The sequence below is a fragment of the Notothenia coriiceps genome, unplaced genomic scaffold (genome assembly GCF_000735185.1).
Source record: "Notothenia coriiceps isolate Sejong01 unplaced genomic scaffold, NC01 NC01_scaffold00036550, whole genome shotgun sequence".
Classification (NCBI taxonomy): domain Eukaryota; kingdom Metazoa; phylum Chordata; class Actinopteri; order Perciformes; family Nototheniidae; genus Notothenia; species Notothenia coriiceps.
The window spans coordinates 189,636-199,483 of NW_011369251.1; the positions used below are offsets into that span (position 1 = coordinate 189,636).

The following is a 9,848-nucleotide window of genomic DNA, read 5'->3' on the forward strand; positions in this document are numbered from 1 at the left end:
TTTATTTTTTTTTTTTTTTTTTTTTTTAATATAATAATTTTTTTTTTTTTTTCAGTTGAATTATACTTAAAGTTCAGGGTAATCAACTGTTAAAAACATACTGTTCCAAAAAAATTCTCCAATAAATGGATGTTTTCAAAGTCAATGAATAATCTCATTTAATAATCGCAATTACAATTATTGACCCAAATAATCGTGATTATGATTTTTGCCATAATCGAGCAGCCCTAGTGATAACTCAATTCAACAATGGGTCTTGTGTTCATTTCGGGGGACCAAAGTGGCAAATTGCTGTGCTTTGGCAAGAGAAAGTTGCAATCCTCATAACTGTACCACATGTGACAATGATCTGAAAATTAAGCCTCAGTAAATATCGGTATAAGGCAAGAACAAGGCGGGTGTCATGCAATTAAAGTGAGAACTCGGTTTGTTGTTGCCCACGTGAGCCTGCTGATTATCTTAATAACAGCAATCAGCAGCGTGCGGCTAACAGTTGGAGATAGTCTGAGATGGATCCCTTCTGATGCATGATTATAATAATGCATGTGGAGATTTTTAGGAATAGACATCATAAAGAGATTTGTGAAAAATAGATAAGCCAAAATCAAACTCAGGAGAGAGATGATAGACTCACTAATACAACAACTACAGTAGCATTTCATGTTGCATAAAGTTAGCCTTGGGGTTGATCAAATAGTCGTGCACGTTGTTTTGTGGTCACATGTCTTTATAACATCCAATCATTGATGGACCTGATCGATTTTAAACCAATAGGCAGTCCATATAAACCAGTGTTGGTGCTCTTTCTCTCTTCGTACACCTCTGCACAGTTCTCAGCAGTTTAACTCCCTCCACTTCCCAGGCCTGCATTAGCATTTATGTGAATTCAGCAGGCTTTTTCTTTTCAACTCATGTGTTAAAGTCTGTGTCAAGTTTATGTGAATTTGTTAAATGTCATTAATAGCTGTGAAAAGCCCCGTGGAAGAAACATTAAAAAGCTATTTGTCCCACTGCTAAACTCCAACCACATTTCAAGCAAGTCACAAATGGCCCCTTTTGAATGGAACATATGAATTCTCTTTTTACAACAGCTGACCAGCAGTGAGCTTTTTTTTTTAAAGAAACAGCAGGATATCTAACTGCTATATCAATGCTGTCTCATGTTCCCAGTCAGCTACTAATAGAGCTGATACTCACGCAGGGTAGGACTGTGTGCGGGGGGCGATGGTTCGTTGCGTCCCTGTCTGAATGACATCAGGGGGGGTCATCATCACATAAAACTGACCTGTGGAGACATGGCAGGCATCGGTTAGCAGTGAGAAAAAAAAAGACAAAGGGGCATAAAAGAATCAATATTGTGGCTGCAATTGAAATATCTCACAACAAATAACAGAAATGAAATCATCACAGCCCAAATCCTTGTGGACAAATACAAAACAACACTTACAAGAAATAAACAACTCTGCTTGAAACCCTCTCATGTACAATTATCACGGAGTGAAACCATCATATTCCCAGTCCCCAAAGACATTCACAAAAATGAATGTCCCATCAAACAAAACCATCCCCAGTAAACCAAATAACAGGGCTTGCATTTCTTAGGCACATTTTGAATACTAATGAACAGTTAAAGATATAATCCCAACAGCATTTAGGGTTCAGCCTGTAGTTTATTCCTTTTCCCAAAAACGAAATGATGATGAAGGATAGCAGCTCGTTTGCATTTTTTCTTTCAGCTTTGGTCTTCGATATCAGATGTTTGGATTCATAATGAAATGGAATCAGTGAGTTTTAACAGAATTTATCCTTTTAGAAATTTCGGTTTTTTTAGGGTGAAAGATGATGGTGGTTGCGAAAGGACTACACTACGACGCTCTGTAGAAATGTCGAGCACTCCACCCCTGAATCAAGTCCTGCCAGATTGTGGTTTACTTCCAGAACTTCCTGCACTATCCCTCAGCTCATAGGAGATGGAGGCTTGTAAACCAGTCTCCACCTTCACCCTACAGTATGTTATGCCTCGGGCTCACAGAAAAGTCAAACAGCTGCCCGTTTCCTCCTGCAAGGCCCTGGCTTCAGCCCTGACCCACAGCAAATGAACCTCATGGTCTTCTTCCCTGTCTGTGGCATCACAAGGCAACCACTCAACACACAGAAAAAAAATAATAAAGCAGCGAATTCCTTTTGGTTTTGTGCCTCTGCATTTTGAGTGTGTCATAAAAGCCCTAATTGAGTTGTGCCTATTCACACAGCTAAATGGCTTTAAGGGCGTCAGAGATCTCTGAAAGTGCTTCATGTGATGCAATTGCAACACAGTGAAATGCACACTTGGCTAGAAACAGACGTGCCTTAGTGTCAGTGAAGGGTGAAATGCATAAGATACTTGGTAAAGAGGAGCTCATCTGACTCTGACCCGTGACTCTGAACTGTGTCCTAATGTATGAACATTCTCAAAATCATCACATCTTTCTCAGGACACAGTGAGCTTTTCCTTTGACCCTCAAAATCGAATCATTTCATTCTTTAGTCCAAAGTGGAAGTTTGTGCCAAATTTGAAGAAATTCCCTCAAAACCATACTGAGGAATCTCATTCTCTAGAATAGGATGGGTGGACGTATGAATGCACATACAGGCACCCCCGATACCACAATGACATGGTTTTTGTGATATGTGACAGTGAATTGAACATCTACGGGTTCTGTTGTTGGGACAAAACAAGCATGTTTTTTTACAAGCAAACATTTTTCTTATAAAAAGGAATAGCTGAAAAACAACATAAGATAAGACTGGGTTAGAATTGGGTCTGAAGATGCAGGTACAGGCCTCGTTTATGAGTCCGTTTCATGCCGATGCAGACCTCTAGTCTGGGCCAACAGTGCGGCATAGAGCAGAGACACCAGCAGAAACAAAAAGGTGATTAATTTCCCATTCCTCCCATAAACACTGTCTGGGCAATAGTTTGCCAGAACAAGCAGATGTTGGCTGTGTATGACAGAGCCAGGGGGCTGCATCCTGCTCTACAGTTCCACCATCTACTGACCACCCTCACTCACAGTCCACCAGCCGCGTCAGGGCCACCATGAAAACGCAAAGACACTGAGACCCCATTTACACGGGAACGTTTGCGTTTACGCACCGTTTGCGTTTTCAAAAAAGTCTTCCGTTCACACGCATTCGATTCATTAACGTGTCCGTTCACACGAGACCGCTGGAAACGCTGTAGTATATATGCCAGGCCTGTAAGTGGCGCTGCTGCCGCCACAAAATACAGCAAAAGCAGCGAAGAAGACCCCGGAGCATGGTTGCCATGGTTGCCCTTCTGTTTATTCTCCGCGGTGGACGGCGTGTGCTCCTGCTGTATATCTCTCAGGTAGTCCACCAGCAGATGAAAAACACCCACCTCTCCGCCTCTTCCAAGGGACGAGGGAACCGTGCGGCAGAGTTTCCGTAAAAAAAAAATTCGCCGGTCAACATGTCCGTTAAAGTTTAAATCTTCCGTACAAAATTAGAAAGGTGCCGGTCAGAGGTTCTTTGTTATTTATTGAGCTTTAAAACAAATTGATAACGACTGTTCTCTGTGTATAATAATAATAAACGGTGCCTCTCTTTTCCTCCCCCTCTTCTGACAGCCCAGCAGAGACGTGGGGAGAGGGAGACGTGGGGAGAGGGAGGCGGGGCTATTTCATAGTTATCAGAAAATGATCGTATAGAGGCGATGACACGGAGCCGTTTGAACCCCCAGAGCGTTCCGTTTGCAGATCTATCCACCTTGGGACCCGTTATCGTTTGCGGGGTCCGTTTCTATCGTTTGGTTACGGCCTCGTGTAAACCAAAGGGCTATACGTAAGAGAAACTATGCGGTAGAACCCGTTTCTTAGTAGAGCCAGATGAAGACACGCAGCATTAAAGAGGAAGAGCAGTGGTGTGTGTGGACATGTGACATGAAGCACACAGTAAATATCGTTGCCAAAAGTGCAAGAAGAGTTTAGCATGTGAGGGCGGTAACACGAGCAATTTGTCTAAACATTTAACAAAAGTGCTCCACATCCAGACGGAGGAATGCACCGTTTGACTGTCGCTCTGTAGCCCCATCCACGAGTAACTTCTCCAGGTGTTATGCTAGCAGCAACACACGGAGTTAACTCAATTATACAAACATGTGTTAATGATTAGAGGTAACCGAGTTATTTATTTTGTTAAAGCTGTTTAAAGTTCTGTTATCACATTATTTAATACGATTTGTTAAAAAACTGTTGTATCTTTTGAATTTAAATAAAAAGCAATGTTAATCTTGTTCAAAATGTGTTTAGTTAATTTAATAATACATGTATTTTTGAATCAAGTATTCATCTTTATTGTTAGTTTCCACATGCCTAAAACAACCTCAAGCTAAATTCTAAAAGTTGAAATAAGAGCGTTTGAGAAATTGTGCGAGGCAAAATAGTCCGAATAGTCGATTAATCGTTTCATTAATCGATAGATTAATCGATTATCAAATGAGTCGTTTGTTGCAGCCCTAGTGGGGATTTCCCACAGTATTGAGTATGTTAGTCGCTTTGGATAAAAGCGTCTAACAAGTGACCTCAGGGTGTCTAACAAGTGACCTCAGGGTGTCTAACAAGTGACCTCAGGGTGTCTAACAAGTGATATGTAATGTAATGAGTAACTAACCTCGTTTCAGCCTCCGATAATGCGGAATGTCATTTGCAAACTATTATAGGAAGCATAATTTTTCCATGGAAATAACGTTTCTGCTTTGTAACTGGGAAAGGAATTTATATTTTTAAACTGAGCAAAAAATGTAGCTGGGTGTGTGTGATAGAACATCTTTCATTGTGTGAACAGAATGTTAATACACTTCAATAATTATAAATTAAAAAAAGCTGAGGCACTGTCGAAGGTATTATCTACCTGTACCACACATCATATAAGTATTCAACAAAAATTAAAAATATTTAAATCTTTTTAGGGTGTTTTTTTCCTCTCATGAACCAGAGCTGTGGGGGTTGTTGGTTCATTTACGATTACAAGAAAAAAAATGGCTCTTGTTCTCTCATTTTCCGTGACACTGTTCTAAGCTTCGGCCTGAATTATGTGTGAGAGCTGACTCACCCCCGCCCGCCTGTGTGAGTGTGGGGTCTGCGGCGGCCTGCACAGACACGGTCCCGTCGCTCACCGCAGTTGCGGGGAAGTAAGCGAAGCGCGTCTCCCCTCCCACCGCCTCTCCTGCCGGGCTTCCTCCATTACTGAAAGGGTTTTGGATCACAGCCTGTGACAGATAGGAGACAAACAGAGGAGAGGCTTGAACAAGTAGCAAAGGAGCAGTCACAGCAGGTGAACGCACATCTCAGTCTCTGTCAGGCTCGATAACGGTGTCACCTCTAGACCCCCCATGCAAGACACAAAGCAGTTAGACAGCTGGAATGAGGGGAGAAAAAGGAGGAGCCGTGATCTTGTTAGCAGAGATAACAGCAAGGTGGGCAGAGCCATCAGTGTACGGCAAATAAAAACAAAAACCAAATCTGTTCTTGCAAGGAAAATGTTCTGTTTCTGATCAAAAACATGTTCCAAACGTAGCTTTGAACATTGCCTTCTTCTGAAACAATTCTTAGGTGTCTTTTCTTATCTCTGTGCCAAGCTCTGTGTTGGGGAAATATCTTGCTCAGCCATGCTTCACTCTTTATACTGCTTTTCTAGCTTTCTGTGCACAGAGGAATTACCTACACCAGTGGCTTAAATCTAAACCAAGGATTATTTCAACCAGTACAGTGGTTTGTCTCTTTCACCCGTTGTCAATAGTGTTTGTAAAAATGAAGTTTCACAGAATTGACAACATCAGGATACTTGTACAGAGACAGTGTTTGTTAGCAGGATGAATTCATTGTTGGTTTTCATTTCCTTAGGCAGACTGTTGGAATACTAAAAGCTGAATTATTACCAGCCTTATCTCTAAGGACTATGGAATTACTTCAAAGCATGCAGTTAATCTTTCAAAATAGTCCGTATTACCAGCGGGTTTTCTTCGATAAAAAAGAAAGAAAAGAAAACAAAGATTTTTGTACCTGAGCCACAGCCTGGGGAGACCCAGCAAAGGCGGCTGTGGAGACGACACTCACTGCTCCCCCCCCATCATCTCTCCCATCGAGGTGCTGGTCAGTCACCTGAACAACGCGGTACGTCACCTGCAAGAGTAGAGAGAGAAACACGTGTCAGACTTGAAAATTAGAGAAGGACAAACTATACAAAGTCCATTTCCCACCCTCCCTTTGACACGCGCACTGTGCCTGAATCAATACCTCACCTGATTTGTAGATTTGTTTAGCATATCTAATGCTACAGTTCCCCGGAGCCTAGTATTAGACACAGTGGTCCAAATCGCAGCTGTGCATTGATCTTACTTCAGGCACATTCTGAAACATAAGCATATTGCTTTCCCTCTCAATTTGCTTATGCATCAGAATGTGCCTGATTCAATTTTGAAAACAAGTCAGAAAATGAGCTTGTTTGTCCCAGGAATCCGTATTTGAATCCTTATATCAGCTGACTCTCCTCCTGACTGACATGTGACAGCGGCCCCATGCCAATCTCTGACCAGACTGGAATCACATGATCTCTCACACTAGCCTTGTTTACGAAAAATGAGCCACATGGATCGCTGACTTTATTCCCTCCAGTGTTAATCATCACAATAAACCAACTTGGAAATCACACATTTGGTTTTTCCGAACGTATTTATCCGCTCTTTTAACTATGCCACAGTCAATCCGAGACCACTGCTGCGATGCGTGCCACACTAGTGGACGAAAATGAGACGCTCTTGACAAAGGTCACCGGTCAATCATGGGACTAGGGAAGAAAACCACACATTCATTAGTTCAAGCCATTTAGCGCCTGTTATCCTGACTTGTGTTTCCAAAAGGGACACACGATCACATAACAAGAACATGCAACCTTACAAAGGAAAGACTACTCGTGAGAGAAACCCAGGTTATTCTCACAGTGAGGCGGCTACGCTAACAACACAACACTTATTGTGACAAATCTAAATATCAAAAAGTGGGGGGAATAATGTTGAGGTACTTACTTACATGTATACTTTCAATTTACGTGTAATTCTACTAAACATTACTTACTAGTTACTAGACGTATTTATATTATTAACCCAAAATATAAATCAACATATACATTTCCATATGTTTTTTTATAGGTAAAGCTACCCTGCAGTTTATAAAGTAGTTAGCATTAGGTTAATATTACCAGTTGCAACATCAGTGATTGTTATTACATTACATGTTAGACGCTTTTATCCAAAGCCACTTACATACTCAATACTGTGGACAATCCCCACAGGAGCACTTTGGGGTGAAGTGTCTCAGGGACACAACGACATGCTGACTACAGTGGGGTTTGAACCTTTGAACCCCTGATCTCAACACTAAGGCTCCATCCACTGCGCCACACGCCTCCCGTGTGTTATTCATAGGGATGGGCAATATATCAATATTGTATGAATCTTGTAATGAGACTTAATGTCATCTTTTTGAAATCAAAATACATAATAGGGCTTGAGTGTTGTCTTTTCCTGTGATTAAAACTCTGCATTCCAGTTAAGTCGGTGTACTGTTCTATCATTTGCCTTTACCCACTTAGTCATTATGTCCAGTCCACATTACTGATGATTATCTTTCCAAAAATGCCGTTAACATTTAGTAGATGCACAAAAAGTGTACTGTTGAATATGGTCACAATATTGATTGAGGTATTTGGTAAAAACATATTTTTATATTGCTTTTCTCCATATCTCCTAACCCTCTTAACATATTATTGCATCACTAATAATACTCCAGTCATATAACATTCATAATTCCCAAATGGGCTATTCTGCACAAGTAATATTTTTACTTTTGGTATTTATTTTGATTGCCTAGACTTTTGAGCCTTATCTTTCAGGACTTTTACTTGTAACAGAATATGTTTACATTGCAGTATTGCAATTTGCCACTCCTACATTCCACTACTGCATTCATTTCATTTGTATTTGTTCCGTTCATGGTATGCACAACTTAATGTATAATAATTGTTTACAAAACATGTCTCTATTAACACACCATTGACCGAAAAGGAGCAGGGAGAATAAACTCATCTTATGTTACCTGCCCCTTAAATGTTACCTGCCCTATAAATGGAAATAGATGGTCTGTCCTTCACATTTTGTTATTCACACAGTATCATAGGATAATAAGAGAAACATGAAAAACTTACAACATAACAACAAAAAATACTTAGTTCCCACTTGCCAGTTAACAGAAAGAAACAAAACAAAAAACAACAACACCGAAACATCACATGTACAAATAAAAAGTGCAACACCCTCATGTGGGTCATACTGGAGAAGACGGACTATCTTGGTCTTTCTGACAATGGGAGGAGGAAAAAACAATCACTGACATAATAGCCTCCATTATTTGCTTACCTGTCCACCCTCTGTGCGGAACTGATATTGTATGTTGTGGTCACCAAATGCTGCAGCCTGCTGAACGCTGGCTATAGTAACAGCTGTGTGCTCTTCTCCTGTTCCGTCTCAAGGGTGAAAGAGGACAGAAAAAGACAGTTAGAACAGAAGAGGAGGAAAACGAATAAAGACAGCTAACAAACCCTGAGATAAACTGCACAAAACAATACATATACCAAAGCATGCTGCAACTTACATGCATGCTACACACCTTTATTTTAATCAGATAAAACAAGTTAAAAACAATCCATTATTAAGTCTCACAGCCCAGCAGGTGCCAGATGTTGTGAATGATAGTTTAGTAAATAGGTTCTTACCTTCAGAAGTCTGGACAACCTCTTCTTCTTGTTTTTCTTGGCTGCAAACCACATAAACAAAAACACTGAGTTTTAACGTGACAAGCTAACGATGTGTTTATCCTGCAAAAATATATAAATATAATTACTGACCCTCAACTTTGCCTTAGCTGATGGCAAACTTGTGCAAGACGCCAAACAACCAACAGCAAAATCACAATGTAAAACACAACATTTCTACTGTCTTCAGTTGACCTACAGTTGCTCATTTGTTTATGTTTAAATACTTAGCTTAAGCTAACATAGCTATTGCACCGTTGTATGCTAAGTTAACCATGATCTTTTTTTTTTTACATTGGTCTTTATGATACAACTTGTCAGCTATGCAGATGGCAACGTTTTTCACTTCTCTTTCTAACTTAACCGCCTTTCTCAGATTTTATTGAATTTGACAACAGTTTTCTTTTTAGTTCAGGCCTTGGTAAGCGTCGTAAACTAGCTATCCGAAATAGCATGTTGTAGCTAGCTTGTCCCAGTTAGCCATTTTGGCCGACTCTTGGTTACCTTGCGCTGTCCAGACTCTGTTCAAGCATATCCATCAGGGTTAGAATAAAAAGTGATATTCGGTGTCACAGATGGAGATGGAAGTGCTGATCACGGGAACAAACACTCGGGTCATGTGAGAGAGAAGCCCAGGACACGTGAGGTACGGCTCGGTGTCGGAGGTAAAATGGAGGCCACTGCTGCTGCTGCCGCTGGGTGACCCGAGCTGACTCTAGCGCAGCAGCTGTTAACAAAACCGTTTCTGCACACTGTCAGTGGTGGAAAGTAACTAAATAGCCTATATACTCGAGTACTGTACTTTATTTAAGTATTCATTAATGTATTCCACTCATGGCGATTATTACAAAACAAAACATGTAGACTTTACGCAGATTTTTTTTCAACCCGTCCTTTATTTAAAAAAAGAAAAAATGCAAATAAAAATAGATGGTCTTTCAGTCACAGCTGCTTACAAATACATACAGTAACATGAAACC

General features: G+C 40.6%; 1 protein-coding gene across 2 annotated transcripts in view; it reads right to left on the minus strand.

The window, feature by feature from the left end:
* LOC104964045 (upstream stimulatory factor 2-like) overlaps window positions 1-9,612 on the minus strand; it is a 15,889-nt gene extending 6,277 nt beyond the window's left edge. Inside the window, exons 1-6 of one of the 2 annotated variants that reach the window (XM_010792760.1) lie at window positions 9,373-9,612; window positions 8,830-8,870; window positions 8,474-8,580; window positions 6,063-6,182; window positions 5,113-5,269; window positions 1,198-1,285 (exon numbers count right to left, since the gene is read on the minus strand). In XM_010792760.1, the coding sequence (XP_010791062.1) occupies window positions 1,198-1,285; window positions 5,113-5,269; window positions 6,063-6,182; window positions 8,474-8,580; window positions 8,830-8,870; window positions 9,373-9,407 (548 nt within the window). In that variant the 5' untranslated portion in view covers window positions 9,408-9,612. The remainder of the gene's footprint in view (window positions 1-1,197; window positions 1,286-5,112; window positions 5,270-6,062; window positions 6,183-8,473; window positions 8,581-8,829; window positions 8,871-9,372) is intronic. The other variant, XM_010792761.1, reaches the window with a different exon arrangement.
* Between the last annotated feature and the right edge of the window lie 236 nt (window positions 9,613-9,848).